The 25852-nt window shown below is 45.5% G+C and overlaps 1 protein-coding gene across 1 annotated transcript in view; it reads right to left on the reverse strand.

The window, feature by feature from the left end:
• The window catches only part of LOC132895266 (interferon-induced GTP-binding protein Mx1), a 66223-nt gene that overhangs the window by 18101 nt on the left and 22270 nt on the right, over window positions 1-25852 (reverse strand). The window contains exons 3-8 of the mRNA XM_060935646.1: window positions 10059-10211; window positions 9677-9831; window positions 9253-9391; window positions 8938-9136; window positions 680-758; window positions 464-586 (exon numbers count right to left, since the gene is read on the reverse strand). Coding sequence (XP_060791629.1) covers window positions 464-586; window positions 680-758; window positions 8938-9136; window positions 9253-9391; window positions 9677-9831; window positions 10059-10211 — 848 coding nt within the window. The remainder of the gene's footprint in view (window positions 1-463; window positions 587-679; window positions 759-8937; window positions 9137-9252; window positions 9392-9676; window positions 9832-10058; window positions 10212-25852) is intronic.

A 25852-nucleotide genomic window follows, 5' to 3' on the forward strand; every position in this document is an offset into this window, starting at 1 on the left:
ATAATTTAGATACCATTATTATTATTTCAGGCGGCACGGTGGTGTAGTGGTTAGCACTGTCGCCTCACAGCAAGAAGGTCCTGGGTTTGAGCCCCAGGGCCGGCGAGGGCCTTTCTGTGTGGAGTTTGCATGTTCTCCCCGTGTCCGCGTGGGTTTCCTCCGGGTGCTCCGGTTTCCCCCACAGTCCAAAGACATGCAGGTTAGGTTAACTGGTGACTCTAAATTGACCGTAGGTGTGAGTGTGAATGGTTGTCTGTGTCTATGTGTCAGCCCTGTGATGACCTGGCGACTTGTCCAGGGTGTACCCCGCCTTTCGCCCATAGTCAGCTGGGATAGGCTCCAGCTTGCCTGCGACCCTGTAGAAGGATAAAGCGGCTAGAGATAATGAGATGAGATGAGATTATTATTTCAGTGTGTGGGAATCTCACTGTTGAGCTTTATTTGAATTGTGTGCATCACTCACATCAATCAGGAAGCAGTTCCTCTCTCCTGGTTCTGTAGGAGGCCCTAAGCCATAGCGATCCAGTTCAGCTTGAGTTTCAGCCAACTTCATCTCAATCTGCTCCTCCAGCCGTGGCAGAGATAGCTAAACGCACACACATAAACACACCTTACAAGCAGGAAAGATTATTTGTTACACAATTCAAGGGACGTGTTCGTGAAACAAAGATATCTTTACCTCAATGTGATGGACGAGTTCGAGCGTGAGTTTCTCAGCCAGGTTGGGAATGGTGGCCATGCCTTCCTCATACAGTGTGCTGTAAAAAAAAACATCAAGCCCATTTTATGCTCAGCTCATGTAGTGTTAGTTCAATATCAGCAGTTCTGTCATTTTCAGAGTAAAAGAGAAAAATAATAGTCATGTTTGCTGGTTTAGTGAACTCTATCTCTAATAACTGACAAATAACTTAATATAGTTTAAAGGCGCACTATGTAGGATCTAGTGGCATCTAGCAGTGAAGTTGCAGGTTACAACCAACTGAATGTCTCTCCCTGACCATATCCAGGCATGTATTAGAACGCATGGTTGCCACAAGGTACCTGTAATGTACTTCCAAAATGATATCATCTACAACTGCATCAAATAGTCTGTCAGCTAATTAGGTTACTTTAAATAGATTTTATTTAGTTTAGGGTAGCGGGTGGACACCCCTTTTTGGGTGGTTCAAAAAGTAAGGCGGTTCACAAAGTTCACGCAGTAAGGCATCTCCTTCCTTCTGCTAGACTGGGAGTCCATCCTGGGATGGTGGTAGCACTCCCTTAACCTGCCAATTGCTAGGGATACCGGCAAAGCCATGGTGAGCAGCACGGTGGTTGTGTGCGCATGGTGGAGGAATTTGGAGGTGTGAGTGCAGCAGAGGAAACTGCACTCACATTGATGTTGGGTGGAAGATCTACAAGATACTGACAATGGCCAAGGTCAGCCAGTCCAGTAAAGTTGACTACTGCCAGGACTATAGGTATAGCATCTGCGGTTTCCTTCTCTAGCCACCAATGTCTCAACCCCAAATCCATCACTTATCCCACATTGCCCATCGCACAGTTAAACAAGGTGTGTGTCCTGCAAATCCTGCTCAGTATGTGGTCAAAAAGTTGGCTAACAACCCAGAAATAATACTCTCCTCAAGAGTAAAGAGGATGTTTTTATCACCACATTTAACATGAGAACACTATCATCAGAATCCCAAATTCGGGAACTAGTTGCTTCAACCGAAGCTTACAGTCATGATACAACTCCCCACAACACCCCTACAACTCCTTTGAGAATGTCAGCTCCGACCATCGAACAGTGACTTCAAGGATGCATCCAAGTCTTCGAGCAAGCAATGCAAAATCCACATGCATCCCCCTTGTAACTCGTCCCAAGGACCTGGACATAAAGAAAGGCCCTTTCTCTATGGAAGAGCTCTCAGTCGTTCTAAAGAAACTCTCAAATGGGAAAGCTTCTGGCCTAGACAACATCCCAGCTGAAGTCTGGAAGACGGGAGCTTTTAATGAAGAACTCCTTTGTATGTATAACGCTGTCTACTCTGAAAATCCCATCGACCGATGGACCCAATGATGCATCCTACACTTCCCTAAGAAAGGAGATTTCAGAGTTTCAACTAATTACAGAGGCATCACACTCACCGCCGTCACAGCAAAAATCTACAATCTACTCCTTCTCAACTGAGTATGCCCAAAGTTGGAAGCTTTACTCCAGCGTAACCAAAATGACTTCCGTGAAAACAGATCGACAACTGGCCAAATTTTCACAGTTAGATGCATCATCGAGGGAGTAAAGGTGAAAAATCTACCAGCGGTTTTACTGTTTGGAGACTTTGCGAAAGCCTTTGACTCCATCTACTGTGGAAAAAATGGAAGAGATTCTCCTTGCTTATGGCATTCCAGGGCTTTGAACCGGTTCAAGGAACGAAAATGAAAACCGGGAACTTTTTCTATTTCACATGGAACAGAAATGAAACCAGAAACTTTATTATTTTTTATGTTCCGGAACAGAAACGCTTATTAAAAATAATGGTAACCGGTTAATACCGTTTTTTATTTCGTTCCTCAAAGTTTCCGTAGCCTACAAATTAAAAAGTCATTCTCCTCCTGCGCAAGTTTCTATGACCCGCTGGCGTTCACTTCCTGTGTGACGTTCCCTGATTGAATGGAGAGCGCGGGAAGGTGGACTGCTATCACGTCTCCATGTGATAATAAGTGAATTACTGAGTGTTTGAGCAAAGAAGAACCTGAACGATGCAACCTCCCTATTGGCTGTTTGTAAAAATGTATCAGTTGTTGCCCTTCCCACGGGAATGATCGCGGGCTCGAGAGACGAGACCTGACGAGTTAGTTCGTTGGTAGCAGAACAAAATGTCTGGACACAAATCGGGTTTTCAGAAAAGGAAAGAAAATAAACGGAGGGTTGAAAATACAAAAAAGGAGGCAGAAAATGCAAAACGAGTTTTAAGGTAGGACAAATGGTTACTTTTTAAGGCAGCCCGCCGTGGCTGCAGGCTTTCAGTTGTCATTGAATGGTTACTTTTCTGAGGCAGCCCGCCGTGGCTGCCTGCAGGCTTATTTATTATAGCCCATTTAGTTAAAATAGTTGATATAAAATGTTTATAGTTATAGTTATGTGATGGTTGTCCTGATTTAGACTGTTTTTTTTTTTTTTGGGGGGGGGGGGGGGGGGGGTTGCGCGATGTTGCACCCGGGTCCAGATTAGGGCAGAACCGGCCCTGGCTACATTTCAGGTGTAGTTTGTTTTATGTATGTATGTACTTGCATAGATGTGTACTTGGTCTTCCAATTTGGCGCCTAACAAAATCTCGCGGCGCGGTGACGTCATGCGGTAGCCCTCTATAGGGCCTGACTAGCCTTTGGTAACACACTGAACGAATTCTCTTTCATTTTTGGCACTTTTTCTGTTTGTGTAGATGGGAAGACATACTGAGAATCCAAATCGCCAACATTTGAAATAATAATTGTTTTGAATTATTTCTTGTCTTATTTAATGAAGGTTGTAATAGAATTAGCCTACATTTGGCTTAAGCTGGATGAGACAGAGACATAATTTTATAGCCATTTGTTAAACAGCTGACAGGGAACGTAATTAACTGTTCCGGGAACGAAATTTTTTTTGTTCTAACCGGTTCTGGAACGTCTATTTAATGGTGGAACCCAAAACCGGAAACGTTAAAATTCTGTTTCTGTTCAGAACGAACCAATAGGAAAAAAATTCTGGTTCAAAGCCCTGTGGCATTCCCAGAGAAACACCAGATGCAATCATAATACTTTACAAGAACGTGTGATCTATGGTGCGTTCTCCTGATGGAGACACCAACTTCTTCAACATACTTGCAGGGGTCCAGCAGGGTGATGCACTTGGCCCGTACCTGTTTGTTATCTGTCTTGACTACATCCTATGGATGTCAGTGGACGAGTATAATGAGCTTGGATTCACTCTGGAACAAGCCAGGAGTCGCCGCTATCCAGCACAAAAAAAAAATCACCAACGCTGACTATGCTGATGATTTGGTTATCTTTGCTGATGACATAACCAGTGCTACTTCTCTACTTCACTCTGGGGAAGAAGCTGCAAGAAGTTCAAGGCTATGTGTCAACGCTTGAAAAACTGAGTTTATGATCTTCAATATGGAAGGTACCATCAGGCATCTCCTCTTCTCAGCACAGATGGGAACACACTGATCTTGGACAAGGATAAAATCCTTGAGTGTTGAGCAGAACACTTCCATTGCGTTCTCAATCACTCGTCCACAATCAACGACGACACGATCGCAAGACTGCCCCAAGTCCCAATCAACCACACGCTCGCCGAACTTCCAACCGAAGACAAGGTAGAAAAAGCCATTAAGCACCTGTCCAGCGGTGAGGCACCTGGTGCTGACTCGATCCTGGCTGAGCTCTACATCTCTGGTGGTCCACAATTGATTGCGAGCCTCATGGCCCTATTCCAGTCCATGTGGCACCAAGAAAAGATCCCACAGGAATTCAAGGATTCCTTGGTTGTCCACCTCTACAAATGGAAAGGAAACAGGAATGTGTGTGACAACCACCATGGCATCTCCCTGCTGTCTATCGCTGGGAAAATTCTGGCCAGAATCATGCTAAATCGTCTCAGCGCGCACCTTGAACAAGACCTGTTACCTGAGAGCCAGTGTGGGTTTAGGAGGGGTCGCAGTACCGTGGACATGATCTTTGCCGCTCGGCAGCTACAAGAGAAATGTCAGGAGCAAAATGTCAGACTCTACACCACTTTTGTGGACCTGACGAAAGCCTTTGACACTGTCTGCCGAGAAGGGCTTTGGAAGATCAGGCCAAGTTTGGATGCCCCGACAGATTCATCTCGATGGTCCAGCAGTTTCATGACAACATGTATGCAAGGGTGCAGAATGACGGCGAGTACTCCCAGCCATTCCCTGTGACCAATGGAGTAAAGCAGGGACGGAAAGCTCTTCAACTTGTGGAGATTGCAGGCTAAAACCAAAGTTCAGGAAGACATTGCCAGTGACTTTCTCTTCACCAATGACTGTGCGCTGAACGCTAGTACAGAGTCTGACATGCAGGAAAGCATGGACCTGTTCTCAAAAGACTGTGATGACTTCAGCCTCACAATCTCCACGAAGAAGACCGAGGTCTTGTACCAGCAAGCGCCAGGAGCCCCCTACACAGAGCCCTTAATCACGGTCAATGGACAGAGACTCACTGTGGCAGACAAATTCGTCTACCTGGAAAGCACTGTCACGCTCCATCAACATCGATGAGGAAGTGGCCTACAGGATTGCCAGAGCCAGCTCTGCTTTCAGCAGACTCTGAGACAGGGTCTGGCAAAGAAGAGGACTGAGCCTGCAGACCAAATTGAAGGTGTACTGTGCAGTAGTCCTTCCCTCCCTTCTGTATGCCTGCGAAGCATGGACAATCTACAGTCGACATGCCAGAAAGCTCAACACCTTCCACATGAAGTGCCTCAGGACTCTGCTCCACATTAAATAGCAGGACAAAGTTCCTGACACCGAGGTAGTCCAGCGGGCACAAATGGAGAGCATCCATGCCACCATCATGCATTCCCAACTTCAGTGGGCTGGCCATATACATCGCATGGACGACAACCGACTCCCGAAGAGACTGATCTATGGTGAGCAGACTGCTGGCAAGCGCTCTCACGGTGGTCAGAAGAAGCACTACAAAGACACCCTGAAAGTCTCCCTGAAGTGCTGTAGCATCAACCCTGCCACCTGGGAAGAAACTGCGCAAAACCGTCCTGCTTGGCGCACCCTAGTCAGATCCGGCATAGCTGATTTCGAGGAGCGACGTGTTGAGAAACAGCAGGAGAAACACCAGTGCCACAAAGACCGTGCAAGCACCTCCTCCCAGCTAGGTCCAGCTCCGCACATTCCCTGTCCCCACTGCAACAGAATGTTCAGAGCGAAGATAGGTCTGACCAACCGCGCACACACATCCACCCAGTGATGCAGTGAAGTCGAGGTCATCTTTGCCAGCGAAGGACGAACAACAACCATCAGGTCTCTAGATGGTGACAAGATCAAAGAGGCCAAGGAGTTCACGTATCTTGGCAGTAACATTGTCTCCACTAAGAGAGATATAGAACCTTGGCAAGGCCTTGGGAGCCCTTAACAGCCTTGACAAGGTTTGGAAATCCAACCTGTCCCCCAACCTGAAATGCAACATTTTTCAAGCTACTGTCGAGTAAGTCCTGGTCTATGGATCAACTGCTTGGACCTTGACTGTAAAGCTGATGGCCTCCCTTGACAACGCTTTTACATGCATGATGCAAGCGGCTCAAAATGTCAGCTGGAGGGATCACTTCACAAATAAGGATCTCTACGGTAATATACCAGCATTATCCATCACCATCCAGGAGAGGAGGTTGCAATTTGCTAGCCATTGCTGGTGCAGCAAAAAACCTCCTTCTATGGCAGCCCAAGTATGGTTCCACCTCTGTGGGTCGTCCCATGCATACCTTCCTTCACCAACTGCAGAATGACATGGGCTGCCTTTCCGAGGGGCTCCTGGCTGTGATGTCCAATCAGGATGGATGGAGGGGCAGAGTCAAGGGAGTCCAAGCTAGCTTGACCAGGTGATGATGACGAGTTGTTTAGTCTGTTAAACTATAGGTCATAACTTCCATGTAAGATAGTGAATATTATTGTTGTTTGTTCCACATTGTGGTAGCCATTTTACTGCTGTAGTATGTTCCTGATGTGAGTGGGATACTGAGGTGCGACAGGTGGAGACTGATGTTAACAGAGACTTTATTTTTGAATATCGTGCTTGCTTTTCAGTTTACTATTCTCGTTTGTTCACACATGCATGCACACACACACATGCTCTGGTTGGGAGAGATTTCCCTTCTTTGCTCTCTCTCTCCTTTTCTATCCTCCGCTGTCACTGCAAAACACACACATACCACATTAACTGACAAGAGGTGTACTGACTTTGCCACTCACCTTCCCTGGCCCCGCCCTCCATTCACAAACTGACACTTGGCCACGCCCCCACTGCCACAATTGCTGGTTCTGGGTTGGAGCCCAGTAGCCAACGGGGGCCTTTCTGTGTGGAGTTTGCATGTTCTCCCTGTGTCTGCATGGATTTCCTCCGGGTGCTCCGGTTTCCCCCACAGTTCAAAGACATGCGGTTAGGTTAGCATGGGGCGGCCTTGGGCTGAAGTGCCCTTGAGCAAGGCACCTAACCCCCAACTGTTCCCCAGGCACTGTAGCATAGCTGCCCACTGCTCTGGGTAGGTGTGTGTGTGCTCATTGCTCACTCGTGTGTGTGCATGCATGTGTTCACTGCTTCAGATGGGTTAAATGGAGAGGATGAATTTCACTGTGTTTAAGTGTGCATGTGACAAATAAAGGCTTCATCTCCTCCTTCTAACATATTTTTTCTCCATTTGATGAATCAAATCCCAGATAGACCACCCAATAACATTACCAAGGTTAGAGGGCAAGGGAAGAAGAGAGAGGAGAAGCAGAGGTGGTGGAGCTGTCGGGGCCAGGCGAGGAAGGGAAGCTACCAGCTACCAATACATTTAAAGTTGCATTTATATTCCAAGGCTAAATTATCTTTCCAGCAGAAAGTAAGCAACTATATTATCCCTTTGAAAACATTTATTCCTCATCAGTGATTTCTATCTGAGAAAGGCCACACCAGTGTTTATCCTTGTTTTCTGCTGCCACCTGTCCTGATCATGTCTTTTTATTTCATGCTTGCCTTCTTGGACATGAGTTAATGCTTACTCACTTTTTCTTGCTAAACAATAAATATAATCCTCCATTTTTCAAAATTTGGGTTCTCAAACTTGCAAGCCAATACCAGCAAACACTAATTCCTCTTCTTTCTTCTTCTTTGTCTTCCTTCTGGTGCTTCCTTCTGGATTCATGCTGCCACTTGTAAAAATGTGAAAGGCAGAAGATGCTCTCTAGAGGTTTTTTCATTCTGGTCTACTTTAGAAACACAGCAGCATAACACAGTGGCCCCTGTGGAAGAGGACCTGCTCCCTATGTAGAAATGAAGGGCTTGTTCTACGTTTACGTAAAACACAATGATTCATACTTACAGGTAATTATACACTAAAGAAAACATACTTATGAATACTATATTCCATTTCTGCTAATATATCCTCCTAAATCCTACATGGTGCACCTTTAAAGATCAGTTTAAGTAAAATGACTCTCAAATAATACTGAAAGTGAATACTGAATTTTCAAATATTTTTAACAAATTATTCATTTATGTAAATATATGTCTCATGTGACATATTAAATGTGTTCTTTTCATCAGGAATGTAGGCAACAGATGGATGTAAAAGCAGTAGAGAGCTTATTGTAGCAAAGCTGGCAGACCAAATTGGTGATCGAAGGTAACTAAATAATTAGCACAGAATAATGAGGCTTGGTAAAGTAAGGCACGGGAACACTGGGCGGTTACTTCACAATAAATGTTTGACTCGAGAGTCTTTAAATACACGGTGGTAATGAGGTTGTGATTGGGAACAGGAGTGTGCAATAATCAGTACTCCAGAGACTGAGAGTGGTGAAGTACAGGTTGGTTATTGTAGTCCGCAGCGGTCATGTTTGGAGGCCGCTACAAACTCTGGGAAATGGAGTCTTGAGTGCAAGTAGGGGCAGATATAACAATTAAATTTTTGTAATTGTGAAATATAATGTGATTGTTAATTAAATATGAATAATAATATTAACACTAGGTTAAATATTATTTTAAAAAACACGATCATTAATATAATTAAAAATATCACAGAGATTGAGTGTGCCAATAGTCTATATATTTTTAATCAATTCCAAATAGTACTAGTTCAAATTATAAATCTCAACTCATGATCAATTCAGTATAATTTCAGAATAATTCAAATTTTCAAATCGACCTTCCTAAAGTAAAACATGGCACCTGAAATGTGGGTGGTCTTTAAAGAAGTCCTTCTCCTTTTCGGTGGCTTCGTGCAGAGAGACGCGGTCCATGATCTCCTTCTGTCCTCGGCACCTGACAATCATGTAGCCTTTATTGAGGTAAATTACCTCGTTATGGATGATGGACACTACTGTCTCCTCCGTGCCTTTATCCACCAGGTCGGGCTTCGTTAGGATGCCTTTTATAATCAACACACACAAACATACAAGCTCAATGAAGCCAGCTGATGTATGTGGTAAATTTAGAGAGGAATAAAAAGAATCTCCACAGTATTTATGAAAAAGCTGCACAGACCAAGGGTCCTCTCGCCATTTGGATCAACTTCTTGTGCCATCTTCAGTGCTTCAGTAGTAGCGATATCCACGTTACATGGTACCACCACCAGGTTGATGGTTTCTTGCTTTGTGATGAACTTTTTGATCAGCCTTTTAATCTGAATGAAAGTCATTAATGTGTATTAGCGTGTATTACGAGGTATCAACTGTAACTAGGGATGCATCAGTAGCATTGTGGTACTCACTGATGTACAGCTTAGCGTTTAAGATGTTAAGGATCAAATGTGAGACAATGGACACTAGGCCTACATCATATAATAGCACCTGGTATTGGATAACCCTCCTAGCTCCCCAGGGCAAGTGCTATGGAAATGGAGATCAGCGCTGCCCAATGCACCGATTGCATGGCGCGGGAAGGACTTAGAAGGTATTGGATGCTTTACCTGTTCTCCAATGTTCTCTGGTTGGCCTTTGACAGCCACACGAGCTATACCAGGCAGATCGATGAGTGTGAGGTCAGGAACATCAGCTGATGTTACTTCCAGGCTAATGAGCTCATCACTGATACCCACGCCGACCCCAGCCATATGGTCCTGAGCTAAAAATGGCATGGATATAAGCCAGGAATAGTTTAACATCTAGGTATATAAAAGTGCATGACTAACATTAAGGAATACACACCAACTGCTGGAGTTTTTAACTAACCAAATTAGCTAAGTATTGTTAAAAAATAAGCTCAAACAAAGCTAGCTAACATTAATGAATACATCCAAACAGAGTGATCTAGCTAGCATGAGTGAAAAAGGGTTTCATGTGGAGCACTACCTTCTCTAATCTTTTTCTCCACATCTGCTGGATCTTCAATCTCCTCCTTGTAATCCTGATCCTGATCTTTCTTGTACTTGATCTTTCCATGCCAGAGGTCTTCCTCACGGCTCCTCTTCATCTTCAGTTCGAGTGGACATCTTGTCACGATACCTGTGTTTATAGACCAAATCAGAATGTTTGTCAACACTCAGGTGGGCAGTTCGCAGTGGATGAATTGTGACCACACAACAGTGAAACTACTGATGAAATTATGTCATGTTTGCCAAATCCCAACCACTAGCTAGTTCTCCCCATCATCATCATCATCATCATCTCTTGTCATGCCACCTGTATTTTGTTATTTGTATCTTTCGATTTTTGCATTGGTTTCTCATTGGAAGTGGGGCAGGCTGTGTCAGCCAATCTATATAAAACTAGTAGGCCTGTTGCTTTTAATGTGCTAGTGATTATCCAGCATGATTTGTTTAGCTCTGGGTCAACTTTGTGTGCATGATGTGCTCTTGCCCATATTGGTGAGCAGTATTCTGCAGTGGAAGAGCATAGTGCCAGAGCAGTTTGCTTCAGAGTATTGGGATCTGCTCTCCAAATGTTGTTTAGTTTGCTGAGATTATTTCTTGTTGACAGTTCATTTTTGAGTTTGTTTATATTTTATTTAAAAGATAGTATTTTTCAAGGGTAACACCTAGGTAGACTGGATTTGGGTGGTTTTCCAGTTATCTGTTGCCCCACCTGATATTTAGTTTCCTGTTTGTTTGGTGATTATTAAGATGGAAAGCACACACCTGCGTTTTGCTGAAGTTATCATTCAGGTACCATGGTTTGTAGTATGTAGAAAGAGTGTTTAGGGTATTTGATAATATTTCTTCAATTGTGAAGAAAGAGCCTGACTATGTGACTGTTGCCCCTTTTCCACCAAAGCAGTTCCAGGGCTGGTTCGGGGCCACTGCTTAGTTTGTAACCGGGTTTTCTGTTTCCACTGACAAAGAACTGACTCTGGGGCCAGAAAAAACAGTTCCAGGCTAGCACCAACTCTCTGCTGGGCCAGAGGAAAGAACCGCTTACGTCAGCAGAGGGGCGGAGTTGTTAAGACCAACAACAATAACAAGACCGTGAAAGATCACCATTTGTAAGCGACGAGAAGCAGCAGCTGTACAAACGCGAAGTCATCCATTATTATTATTATTATTATTGTTGTTGTTGTTGCTGCTGCTGCTTCTTCCGTGTTGTTTTTGCTTTGATATTCGCGCCAAGGTTTATGCAAACGTAGCGACGTAACTGACATATACAGCGACGTAATGACATATACAACGACGTAACTGACGTATACAGCGACATAATGACGTGGCTTCCCTTAGCACCGCAAGCTATGGAAAAGCAAACTGGTTCTCAGCTGGCTCGCAAGTTGAACGAGTTGTGAACCAGCGCTGGAACTGATTTGATGGAAAAGGGGTAAATGAAGAGGTCATCTGCATATATGAACCTGTGAATGTTCTGGTACTGTGGTTGGTCATTTGTATAAATGTTAAACAACATGGGGGCCTGAACTGAGCCCTGTGGGAGTCTGTCATTCTGAACTCTCCACCTGCTTTGCCTGTAATCCATTTCCATGAAGAATTGCCAATTAACAAACAGTGACTTTATTATGTGAACCATGGTGGTGGTCAGAACCGTTTGGGCCACTTTTAGTAGAAGTGCCCTGTGGTTCACTGTGTCATAAGCAGCTATGAGATTGACAAAAACTGCACAGGTGATTTGTCTAGTCTAAAACCCATCCTTGATTTATTGTGTCAGGTTTGATACATGACTTCAGCATGATCGTCCAGTTTGGAAGCCAGCTTGGTCATGTGCTAATTGTTCTTTAACAGATGGAAAAAAGTGGGCCATGATCATGCATTCACATAGTTTGTACAGAATGCACAATAGGGATATTGATTGGTAACTTTTGTGGGACACTGGGTCTTTACTTGGTTTCAACAGAGGTACCACTTTTGCTCTTCTCCAGATCTTTGGACTTTGGAAGGCTGCCACACACTTATTATAAAGTGACAGGAGCCATGCCTTTGCTTTGTCCCTAAAGTGTCGTATAATCTCTGTCGTGATTCACTCCAGGCTGGCTGCTTTCCCAGATGTAAGGTGTTTCATGGCCACATTCAGTTCTTCTGAGGTGAACAGTTTAACTACTGTGCATAATGTGGCCCATATCCATGTCCTGTTTCATTTTCTTTAAGTATCCCCTTTCTTTGTTGTGGGGCTTTCCGTTGAGTAGTAGTTGGTGGGCTACTGCATTGGGGTGACAGCAGCTATTCTTGGCTGGGATTCCTTTTCCGAGTTTAATTTTTTGATGGTTACCCAGGCTTTTTTGCTGGTATGGGTTATATCTATACTGCTTATGATTTCTTGCTAGCGCTCTATTCTTTCATTGCTAATTGAGGCTAGCAAGGTCTCTCCAAGGTCTGTGGTGTTCTCTGCAAAATGATCATTGTTGTATGTTTGAATATACTCCTGGTACACTTCTTTACTTTGGTTGGTGAGACCAGGGATTTGGTTTTTCTTTGCAACCTCCCATACCATGGTTTGGAAGTTATTGTACTGCAGTGGGTCTGGGCAGATGTTGGGGACCCCAGCTTTAAGATCTGATGCAAAGCTTTCCCATTTAGCCTTGTAGAAGTTAAACCTGTGTTTAAGTTTTGTCTCATGGGGTCTGATGACAGGTTCTATGTCAATGACCATTTGTTGATATTGGGATTTGGGTACTGGGTCACTGTGGCAGTGGGGGCATGGCCAAGCATCAGTTTGTGAATGGAGGTTGGGGCTGGGGAAGGTGAGTGGCCAAGTCATTACACCTGATGTCAATTAATGTGTGTGTGTGTGTTTGTTTGTTTGTTGCAGTGATGGTAGAGCATAAAAGGAGGGGGAGAGCAAAGAAGAGGGCTCTCTCGACCAGAACATGTGTGTGTGTGTGTGTGTGTGTGTGTGTGTGTGTGTGTGTGTGTGTGTGACTGTGTGAGTAAGTAAAGCTGAAAAACTAAGAAAATAAGGAAAATAAAGTGTGTGTGTGAACATCAACTCCTGCCTGCTGTGCTTCTGTGATCCACCCACATCAGGGATCTGTTACAGTGGTGCCAAAACCCGGGAGTACAGAAGGGAACCACCACATGGAGTCTTCCCCATTCAAAGAGCTCATCCATGCCCTCACTACCGCTCAGCAGAACCAGCATCAAGCACTGATTGCCCTCTGGAAGGAGTAAGAGCAACACTTTGAAGCCTTGATGCTGGTCCAGCAGGAAGATTGCCAAGCGTTCTGGCATCTGCTCGCATCGGCAGAGGCTTTGACCCTCACCACAGCAGGCACCCTCATGAAGATGGGCCCGCAGGATGATCCGGAAGCGTTCCTCACCCTCTTTGAGCAAGTGGTCAAAACGCAGGGGTGGCCACTCGAGCAGTGTGTGACGTGCCTCCTCCCACTTCTGGCTGGTGAGGCGCAGCTCGCAAAGCAGCAGTTCCCTGCTGACAACTGACTGATGTATGCCGATCTGAAGAAAGCCATCCTGCAGCATGTCGGCCGCTCCCCGGAACAACATTGCCAGCACTTCTGGATGCTGGCATTAGAGGAGGTTGGCCGGCCATTCGCATTTGGCCAGCAACTCCGGGATGCCTGCCGGCAGTGGCTGAGGACAGAAGCCCGTGACGCCAATGGGATCATCGATCTGGTGGCACTGGAACAGTTCATCTCTCAACTTCCAGAAGGAACGGCGGAATGGGTCTAGTGTCATCGCCTGGTGTCACTAGAACAAGCTATCAAGTTGGCGGAGGACCATCTGGAGGCAGTTCTGATGGCAGGTGGATGAGGAGACTCTCCTCGTTTCCTGTCTCTCTCTCCTTTTCCCCCCCTTGCCCTCTCTCTCTCTCTCTCTCTCTCTCTTCCCCACCCCATTCCCCCACCACGGAGGCGGTGGCAGGCTTCTCCCCAGCCGGCCCTTCGCACCAGTGGTGTCCTTCCATCTTCCTCTTCCATGTCTGTCTTCTCCCCCTCAGGTGGGTGATGCCCATAATGCCGGTGCAGAGGGAAAGCCTGGGCTGGTGTGCTGGCATGGTGGGGAGCCGGAGCATCTCCAGAGTCAGGGCTCCGCAATGGATTTGGGAGCTGTGATCTGGATCCCCAACGCACCAGGGACCACCCCCGATCGGGCTGGAACGTATCGCATACCGGTAAGCGTTCAAGGGGATACATATCATGTGTTGGGTGGATTCCGGTTGCAATCAGCCCTCAATTCACCAAAGCCTGGTGCAAGGTGAGGCATTGGGGAGAGCACAAGCAGTGAAGGTGTTGTGTGTGCATGGGGATGTTCACAATTATCCTGTAGTGTCCGTTCATATTCTATTCTGGGGCCAAATGCATAGAATTAAGGTGGCTGTTAATCCTCGTCTCACCCACTCACTAATTTTGGGGACTGATTGGCCAGGGTTTAAAGAATTGATGGAACACATAGTGAGAGATGGGTCCTGCATAAATATGTCATGGGAAGATCCCTGTGTGGCATTGACTGGGAAAGCTGTCACAGAGCCTTCTACATCAACACCACATCAGGGCGATACGAGGAGTGAGGAGCAGCTTGCCCCTCCTCCCTCTCTTGGGGATTCCCTTGAGTATTTCCCATTAGAGCAGTCATGAGACTAGACTCTGCAGCATGCGTTTGAACAAGTGAGAGTAATCGATGGTCAAACTCTCCAGCCAAGCGCGACACCGGTCTTCCCATATTTTGTTATTATTAAGGATAGATTGTACCGAGTGATGCAGGACACTCAAACCGGTGAACAGATAACCCAGTTGTTGATCCCAAAGAACTGTAGGGAACTCGTATTCCATGCGGCTCACTTTAATCCCATGGCTGGACATGTGGGGCAAGATAAAACATTAGCCTGAATAATGGCCTGGTTCTTTGGGCCAGGGATTCGCAGGGATGTCCGTCGGTGGTGTGCAGCGTACCGCGAATGCCAATGAGTAAATTCTGTGGCCATGCCAAAAGCACCTTTGTGCCCTTTCCCTCTAATTGAGACCCCTTTTGAGAGAATTGGTATGGATCTCGTCAGGCCATTAGCTCGGTCAGCACGGGGATAGCGCTTTATTTTAGTTCTGGTGGCCTATGCAACGCAATATCCGGAAGCGGTGCCTCTCTGCAATATTTCTGCACGCAGCATTGCGGAAGCGCACTTCCATATTATCTCCCGGGTCGAGATTCCGAAATGTGTGCACGACACATTTATGTCATGCACACTGCCTGAGCTGTATGGGTTATTGGGGATTAAGTCTATCCGCACCAGTGACTATCACCCACAAACGGATGGCTTAGTGGAGCAGTTTAATCAGAATCACTTTTTTTCAGAATCACTTTTATTGCCAGGTATGTGGACACACACGAGGAATTTGACTCCGGTATCACTTAGCTCTCATAGTACAAAACAGATAAATGTGCATACACAAACAAACAACAAAAATGGTGCAATAGGTGCATAGTGCAAAGTTATCCAGGTAAGTCAAGTATGAAATAGATAAATAAATATAAAGTATACAGTGTGCACAGAATGACAATATGAGTGTGCAGATATTTTACAAGTGATATTACTGATATACGAATCTGGATTTTAGCTGTTCATCACAGAAAGTATTTTCCCTTTTGGTGTAATATGGTGCATAGTGCAAAGATGAAATAGTAAATATAAGTAAGTATAAATATAATATAAGTAACAGTGAGCACAGAATGACAGTATGAGTGTGCAGATATTTTGCAAGTGATATTACTGATATATGAATCTGGATTTTAGCTGTTCATCACAGAGACAGCCTGAGGGAAGAAACTATTCTTGTGTCTGGTTGTTTTTGCATACAGTGATCTATATCGCCTCCCTGAGGGGAGAAGTTTAAACAGTTTGTGACCAGGGTGTGATGGGTCCGCAGAGATGTTACCTGCCCATTTCCTGACTCTGGACAAGTATAGGTCTTGGATGGAGGGCAGGTTGACACCAATAATTTTCTCTGCAGACCTTATTGTCCATTGCAGTCTGTTCTTCTCCTGTTTGGTGACCGATCCAAACCAAACAGTGATGAAAGAGCAAAGAACAGACTGAATGATGGCAGAGTAGAATTGAGTCAGCAGCTCCTTAGGCAGGTTGAGCTTCCTGAGCTGGCGCAGAAAGTACAACCTCTGCTGAGCCTTTTTGATGATAGTGACTGTGTTGGTCTCCCACTTCAAGTCCCGAGAGATTGTGGAACCCAGAAACCTGAAGCTTTCAACAGCAGTCACAGTGTTGATGGTGATGGGCAGCAGAATGGGGGGGCTCCTCCTAAAGTCCACTGTCATCTCCACAGTTTTGAGCGTGTTCAGCTCCAGATTGTTCTGGCTGCACCAACAGACCAGCCGTTCAACCTCCCGTCTGTCTGCAGACTCGTCACCATCTCGGATGAGGCCGATGACCATTGTATCATCCGCAAATTTCAGGAGTTTAACAGACAGGTCTCTTGAGGTGCAGTCGTTAGTATAAAGGGAGAAGAGCAGTGGGGAGAGCACATACCCATGGGGGGTGTCAGTGCTGAAGGTCCGAGTGCTGGATATGATGCTCCCCATCCTCACCTGCTGCTTCCTGTCAGTTTGTAATCCACTGACAGGTGGAGGAGGGCACAGTGAGCTGGATGAGCTTGGTGTGGAAGATGTCTGGAACAATGGTGTTGAATGCTGAACTGAAGTCCATGAACAGGATCCTGGCGTACGTCCCTGCAGTGTCAAGGTGTTGCAGGATGTAGTGTAGACCCATATTTATAGCATCATCCACTGACCTGTTTGCCCGGTAGGCAAACTGCAGGGGGTCCAGCAGGGGATCTGTGATGTCCTTCAGGTATGACAACACCAGTCTCTCGAAGGACTTCATGACTACAGATGTGAGGGCAACAGGCCTGTAGTCATTCAGTCCTGTGATATTGGTTTTCTTAGGAACCGGGATTATTGTGGAGCGTTTGAAGCATGAGGGGACTTCACATAGCTCCAGGGATCTATTAAAGATCTGGGTGAAGATGGGAGCCAGCTGGTCAGCACAGACCTTCAGACAAGATGGTGACACACCATCTGGGCCAGGTGCCTTCCTGATCTTCTGTCTGTGGAAAAGCTGACAGACATCCTCTTCACAGATCTTGAGTGCTGGTGGGGGGTCAGAGGCGGGGGGTGGCAGAATGGCAGGGGGTGTAAATGGGTCTTTAATGACTGAAGGGGGGAGAGGTGTGAATGTGTCGAATCTGCAGTAAAACACATTCAGCTCATCAGCCAGTTGATGGTTCACTGCAGTGTTGGGGGATGGTCTCCTATAGTCAGTAATGTTCTGCAGGCTTCTCCACACTGACGTCGGATCGTTTGCTGAAAGGCTGTTTTTAATCTTATCAGCATAGCTCCTCTTAGCTGCTTTCACCTCCATTGTCAGTGTCTTTCTGGCCTGATTATACAGAACTCTGTCTCCACTTTTGTAGGCCTCTTCTTTGTTCTGACGAAGTTGCCTGAGTTTTGCAGTGAACCAGGGTTTATTGTTGTATATGCGGAAGGTTTTGGTAGGCACACACATATCCTCACAAAAACTGATGTAAGATGTCACAGTATCAGTCAGTTCATGCAGGTCTGAGGCTGCAGCCTCAAAAACACTCCAATCAGTGCAGTCAAAGCAGGCTTGTAGTTCCACTTCAAGCCTGCTTTGACTGCACTGATTGGAGTGTTTATCAAACACTCAAAAACTTAATTCGGAAATTTGTAAGTGAGGATGCATGTAATTGGGATAAATGGCTCAAGCCCCTGTTATTTGCAGTACAAGAGGTCCTGCAAGCCTCCACAGGTTTCTCACCATTTGAGTTATTATATAGGCGCAAGCATTTTCGACGTGCTACGGGAAAATTGGGAGGCAGGACCTTTGCCTAGCAAGCACAAAATTCAACACGTTCTCAATCTGCGTGCAAAACTCCACACACTCACTCACTTAACCCAGGAGAATTTACGATAGGCACAAGAACGTCAAATCCGGCTGTATGACAGGGGCACGCACCTTAGAGAGTTCACACCGGGAGACAAAGTGTTTGTATTATTGCCCACGTCAAGCTCCAAATTAATCGTCAAGTGGCAAGGGCCTTTCAAGGTCAAATGGTGAGTTGGGGACGTTGACTATGAGGTGAGGTAAACAGATGGGGTGGGGAATTGCAAATTTACCACCTCAACCTGCTAAAACGTTGGAATGAGGGGATCCCTGTGGCGTTGGCATCGGTAGTCCCAAAGAAGGTGGAGGTGGGGCCGGAGGTAAAAAGAAGTAACATCTCAAACCACTCCAGTCCCTTGTGGAGACCACCTCTCACTGGCACAACTCCTGGAGGTGGCCAAGTTGCAGAAGGAATTTTCTGGCATATTCTCGTCCCTTCCTGGCTGCACCCACCTCATAGAACACCACATTGAGACGCTCCCAGGGGTGGTGGTCCGTAGCTGCCCTTAATGCTTGCCCGAACACACAAAAAAAAGGTGGTTTGGGAGGAATTCAAGGCCATGCTCGAAATAGGCATAATCGAAGAGTTCCACAGTGACTGGAGCAGCCCAGTGGTCCTGGTTCCCAAGACCGACGGGTAGGTCCGGTCCTGTGTGGACTATAGAAAGGTCAACATGGTGTCTAAATTTGATTCATACCCAATGCCTTGCATTGATGAATTGCTCAATCGGTTAGGCGCTGCTCACTTTTATTAGACACTGGATCTAATGAAGGAATATTGGCAGATCCCCCTTGACTCTTCTATCCTGAGAGAAAACTGCCTTTTCCACACCGTTTGGATTACACCAATTTGTCACGCTCCCTTTCGGGTTGTTTGGAGTGCCCGCTCTGTTCCAGTGCCTCATGGGCAAGATCCTCCGCCCTTATGCTGCCTACACGGCCGCATACCTTGATGACATAATCATTTATAGTAATGATTGGCCGTGGCATCTGGAACACCTTTGGGCCATCCTAGACTCCTTGAGGCATGCAGGTCTCACAGCTAACCCAAAAAAGTGTGCAATTGGGCGGGTGGAAGTACGGTATCTAGTTTTCCACTTGGGTCATGGGCAGGTGCGTCCCCAAATTAACAAGACTGCAGCAATTGTGGCCTGCCTGAGGCCCAAGACCAAAAAGGGGGTGAGACAGTTCTTGGGGCTGGCTAGCTACTATCATAGTTTCATACCTAATTATTCGGACGTCACCAGCCTGCTGACTGATCTCACTAAAAAGGGAGCAGCAGATCCGGTCCAGTGGATGGAGCAGTGCCAACAGGCTTTCAATAAAGTAAAAGCTGCACTGTGTGGGAAGCCACTTTTACACTCCCCTGATTTCTCTCTCCCCTTTATTTTACAGTTAGACGCATCGGACAGAGGGCTGGGGGCCATTCTGTCCCAGAAGGTGGAGGGTGAGGAGCGTCCCATCCTGTACATCAGCCGCAAGCTCTCAATGCATGAAAGCAAGTGTAGCACCATTGAAAAGGAGTGCCTGGCCATCAAGTGGGCAGTCCTTGCCCTCCGATACTACCTGCTGGGGCACCCTTTCACCCTCCATTTGGACCACACACCCCTCCAGTGGCTTCACCGCATGAAGGATGCCAATGCATGGATCACCTATTGGTATCTCGCCCTCCAGCCGTTTAAGTTCGAGGTGGTCCACAGACCGGGGGCGCAGATGGTGGTGGCAGACTTCTTGTCCCATCGGGGGGGGAGTCCGCTGCAAGCCAGATGGCTCCCCAGCCCGAGTCGGGCAGTGGGGGTATGTGGCAGCGGAGGCGTGGTCAAGCATCAGTTTGTGAATGGAGGGCGGGGCCGGGGAAGGTTAGTGGCCAAGCCATTACACCTGATGTCCATTAATGTGTGTGTGTGTGTGTGTGTGTGTGTGTGTGTGTGTGTGTGTGTGTGTGTGAGTTGCAGTGATGGTGGAGCATAAAAGGAGGGGGAGAGCAGAGAAGAGGGCTCTCCTGACCAGAACATGTGTGTGTGACTGTGTGAGTGAGCAAAGCTGAAAAGTTAAGAAAATAAGTAAAATAAAGTGTGTGTGTGTGAACATCAACTCCCGCGTACCGTGCTTCTGTGCTCCACCCACATCAGGGATCTGTTAGTCACCAATGGATTTGTCAAAATTCTGGTAGTGTCTGGATGAGACAAATGCTAGGTCAGGGTTGTACTCCTTCCTCCAGAGTGCACTCTGCAAAAATACATTGTCCTTTGCATTATGGATGATTATGAGGGTAAAGCTTACAGCCTACTCCTCCACTGCTTCTCCATCGCCATTTTTGTGACTGTAGCTCCAGATGGTATTGTGGCTTGTATTGTTGGTGGCAGTTTGTAAACTTAAACTGGATGCTTAAGTGTCCAGTATTTACTTGAAGGATCTCCAGCAGAGCTGGCCCGTGGCATAGGCAATATAGCCAAATGCTAAGGGCGCTGCATCCATCCAGGGGCGCAGAAATGGGGGGAGAAAAATTATGACTTCCACTATTCTGAAAACGAGTCAGCATTATAATGTCTTAGCCTAATTTAATTGTACAGCAAAGCATGTAGTCAGGGTGCGATTTGTCAAAAAAGGTGGGGTGGGGTGTGGTGGTGGTTGTTAATCATGAAACAAGCGCTCAACAGTGGTTCGCCCTGTCTATAGTGTGTCTTCAGGCGTGCAAGTGCGCATCCGCGGCTATTCTCTGTTTTGGCCATGTAATCATAGCCGGCGATTGCTATAGGCGACCTAGGCAATTGCCTAGAGCGCAAAGTGTGCCCAGGGGCGCCAAGGGCGACCAAAACCCCACCAAAAAGGAGGGATGGAGTTATTGAATGGAGATGTTACCAAGTGCATCAGTGGTGTACAGTGTTTTCAACCACTGTGCTGCCGAACTCTAGTACCGCGGAACACTAGTGTGCCGTGAGAGATCACCAAGTGTACCGTGGAAAATTATAGAATGGCTGTATATTGTAAATATTGGCAACAGCGTTTTAGTTTCAGTCAACATTTTCTATTGGTGATGTGCCTTGAGATTTTTTCATTGAAAAAAGTGCGCCCTGGCTCAAAAAGGTTGAAAAACAAGTGTAGCCTACGCAGTAGTGGTCGGTGATTTCCTTATGCCTACTAAAAATGCACAATGATAGGTTATAAGAGGGGCGGGGGGAGCGGTGTTCATCGGGGAATGAGAATGGCTATCCACTGCAAAAAGTAACCCAGACTACAAGTGCTTAAATGAAGAAATCCAAACTCTCGGGTGCGCAAGGGCGCAAACGAAGGCTACAGGAAGAAACAAATAGAGCCAAGTATAGAGGTAAGTCTGATCTAATCTCTCATATCAACCATTATAGTGGCAAATTAATATTTTAGACACCTGAATCAATGTCTGCCTAGCTAATTAGATGCAAACAGCAATAGACTTCAATAACAAAGTACCCATAATAGCACTTTTGTTTGAAAATACAGCCCATTGATGTCCTAACAGGGTGCTTAAGTTTGCACAATTTAGAATTGTAGAATTTTTTATTTATTTAATTTGTTAATTCTTCAGAGATGACAACTTTTAATAGCAAAAAAGAAACTAAAAATAATTTCTTGTTTATTGTCCATGCACTACACTTTGAACAGGGTGCGGAAGAGTTTTTGCCCATTATATGGAGATATGTATTGAATTTGTGTGGTCATTTTACTTTGTGACACTTTATGTTAATAATGATAACAATAATAACAACAATGAAAAAGATAAAAATGACTTCTTGTTTATTGTCCATGCACCGTACATTGTTTAATAGTAATAGAATAGAGTGATTTAGATTAAAGTGTTATTTAGATGTTATTAGAGGGTTTTTTTTCTTGGGGGGGGCACCAAAACTCAATCTTGCCTAGGGCAGCCAAAGACCTAGAGCTGGCCCTGATCTCCAGCCCACCATCTGAGCAGTCTCCACTATTCAGGATGATGGATTTATATTGCACTGCTGTAGACAGAGCTTGGGTGGGCGATAATTAGGTGCATGACTGGTATTTTTGGTGGCACTGAGTCTTTATGTGTCTCTTGTAGGCATAGTATATCAGCGTCTAGGTTGGCAAGCAGTTCCAATTTTGTACCAAACAGTCCTTCAGCATTAAACCTGGTGACTCTGAACTTTGGCATCTCCTTGTCCAGAGGCTGAGGATTTATCCTTTTACCACCTCTGGATGTACAATACAGTGTGATGTGAATTGTATCAGTTGGTCACCAAGAAGGATTAACAGGGGCACTGTAAGAATATTTGCTACGGTATATGCCCCCAGCTCTTCCCCATCATGTAGACCGAGTGAAGGCTAGCATGGGATTTCCCTGAGACACATGAAGCCAAACATTGTTTGAAGCTCATGGTCATGCTATGTCCTAGCGCAGCTGAATACACTGTGAAAAAAGCACAAACCTGCCCTCAGAAGTACATACAAGATCCTACAGATGCCTACAATTGACTGATTGTCAAGGGAAAGAGGATAACACCATCTCTCCCATCCTAACACCAGTTTTACTCTCTACTGACTCCCAGCCATGGATGGTTGTGCCTTCATGGGGATACAAAATTGTAGTCATGAATGCTTTTTCCTGTTACGAGCAGTTTATGCCAGTCCTGGAAAACTCTACAGTTATGAACTACCCTTTCAAGGCCAATGTATATCCCTGGCACAAGAGGTAGCCAAGGATCATAGCTTTCATCTTAAGAAGGTTCAAACTACTCTCAAAGCTAGGTTACTCTACAGACACATTAACTGACTTCCAAAGTAGTGTTCAGGTAATAAGCATCAGAAAAACATGAAAATCATGGCCATTAGCACTGTATATTTATTTGAGATTACTGCCCATTTTAATAAAGTGAAAATAATCTACACTACTGGTATATGGCTAAAAGTATGTGGATACAATCCATGACTGTCATGCCCATATGTGCTTGTGTAGCCCTGGTCACTGCATCCTAGTCATTAATTTAGTTGACCATAGATTATTTGCAAAGTAAATAAATAAATTCATACAGTTCATGACACATGGATACATAGGATTTATGACAAAAATATGTTAAATATATCAGTCTTTTGATTTTTCCGTGAGGTTTGCCTTATGCAAAGAAAGACAGCATAGACGTTTTTTCCTCCCTATGAGTGGGGGGGACCGAACGAGGTGAATTTAAATCTGGGTGGGACGAATCCCCCCTGTCCCCCCCTCTATCTGCGCCCGTGGGGACTTCAACAACGTGCAATTTCGTAAATGGAACTTTCCATCGTTCGTATGCTAACAGTTTAAACTAGCAACATAGCCAGCAATTTACTTACATTTCTTCTAGTGTCCATCGCAAAAAACACAAAATCCTCGCTCAGCCAGCGGCAAAACAATTTTTATGCTGTTGACTCTTACAATGACAGCAAGAGGAAGGCAAAATGTCGAAGTTTCAAGTGCTCAGTGAGCAGAATCTGCCGCGAATGTCGGCAATCAGCCGCCTCCAGAGAGGAAAACTAACAGCGTAAAGTCACTGGCGGCTTCTGATTGGCTCAGCTTGCGCATGTGAACTCCACATGTCACCCACGTCCTTGCGCATGTGAACTCCACATGTCACCCATGTCTTTGCGCATGTGAACTCCACATGTCACCCATGTCTTTATCCCATGAAAGAACAGCACATTTGCCACTTTTGAGATAAAATGAAGTGCATATGAATAAACGTGTGTGTTTATTCCTTTTTGGATTTATAGATTACCATTCGGTTTATTGAGGTGCACAGCAGTACATGCATAGTTGCTGGGTGCGATTTGCTGGGGGGGAAGGGGGGGATCATCCCCCCCTCTGGTTTTTATCTCTGCTGAAAAAAATCCTCGGGGACAACCCCGTCAATAAAACAAACAAACCAAAAAAAAAGTTGACATGACAGGCATGTTGTGACACAGTTTTCTATGGTCTACATTGCACTCACTTTCAAAATGACCCGAAGTGGCAGCTTTGATGTTCACGAACGTCCCCAGCAAATAGATACATTGTAGATAATAACAATATCCAGAGTGTGAACGTGGATTTAGCGCCATGAATCACATCCTTACTGATGAGCGCAACAGAATGAATGTATCCACACTGACAGCCTTCTTTTCCTCGCTGTCAATGGGCCAGACGTGCGTTCCTTCCCTGCTGAGAAATTCGCAGAAATGTGGATTAAAGAAGGGCGAAACGCGGCAGATAGCGCACCGACGGGAAAGCAGAAAAGGCCACATGAACTGCGCCATCAGAGCAAACTGTTCATTTAGTATTCATGTATTTTAGTGATTTTCGAGTCACTGTCCATTTAATCCGGAGGGAGAGAAACATCACAGCAACGCGACAAGCAATGCGAACTTTGTTGTGTGTTAGTGTTCGTGTATTTAGTCAGAGAGATAGGATGATGAATTTACTATCTCTGGTTTAGTGTTCATTTTCATTTAGTGTTTGGGCAGCGGGGGCGTGGTCAAGCATTGGTCTGTGACAGAGGGACGGCAGGACAGAACTGATTTCACACAACTCGCTTTTATTCAGCTTTTCAGCTTCTAGCTGCACTCGCACACAAATCAGTCGTCTAGTTGTGGAGAGAGCTCCCGCTGCTCTCGCTCTCTCTCCTTAAATAGAGCGCGGTCACTGGGAAAACACACAAGCACGTGTAACGACAGGTGTAGTGATTCTGCCACTTACCTTCCCTGACTCCGCCCTCCTGTCACAGACCGATGCTTGACCACGCCCCCGCTGCCAGAGTGTTATTCATTTGATATCATCGGATGTTATTGAGCTGTTAGCCTATTGTTACCTTAGTTTTGTGACGTTTCATGATTAAAAAAAAACATCCCCCTCTTCTGTTTTTTTGACAAATCGCACCCTGCATAGTTGCAACTGCGCAGACTACACAGGTTGTGAGCTCGAGCTTGGTTGCTATGGTTACCCACAACAAGTTTGACAGGCATATCGGGGACAGCTCCTCCTAGTTCAGGACCCCAACACGGCATGATGAAGGGTGCCAAAAGGCAGAAAACGATTGCATCGTTTTTTCAAAAAAAAAAAAAGACTGTAAGTAATCTGTGCCTTACTTTATCATATCATCTTGCAATTTTTTGATAGTTTGTTCAAAATAATGTCGTAGTGAAAGTAAAATCGTACGGAGTAGAGATGCCTTTCTGGTAGCCTCCTTCTTTCGGTGGTAGCCTGTAGATACAGTGCTCAGAAGGCAGTTTTAATGTTTAATCTGGCGTTCCCTGCCATAATTTCAGAGAGCATATTGTTTCATAAGGAAACTTTGTGAAGAGTTGTTGACTGACTGACGCTCACGCAACACACAGGCATAGTTAGGATGCACTGGTTTACACTTTACACACACACACACACACACACACGCACACACACACACGTAGCCCAGCCTCTCGCTATATTTAACAGTTGGAACTTAGCGGTTTTAAAACTAGTTTTGCAGTTTTGCAATTTCTGTGCGTGATGATAATGTGTAAACTTTGGATTTCCATAGGCTATGTTAAAATGTTATCATTGCCCTGGCCTGCAGGTAGTTCCTGGTGATGGCAGTGAGGGAGGTGAAATAACATGTATACACACTACCGTTCAAAAGTTTGGGGTCACCCAGACAATTTTGTGTTTTCCATGAAAAGTCACACTTTTATTTACCACCATAAGTTGTAAAATGAATAGAAAATATAGTCAAGACATTTTTCTGGCCATTTTGAGCATTTAATCGACCCCACAAATATGATGCTCCAGAAAC

This window comes from Neoarius graeffei, chromosome 12, assembly GCF_027579695.1.
Source record: "Neoarius graeffei isolate fNeoGra1 chromosome 12, fNeoGra1.pri, whole genome shotgun sequence".
Lineage (NCBI taxonomy): Eukaryota > Metazoa > Chordata > Actinopteri > Siluriformes > Ariidae > Neoarius > Neoarius graeffei.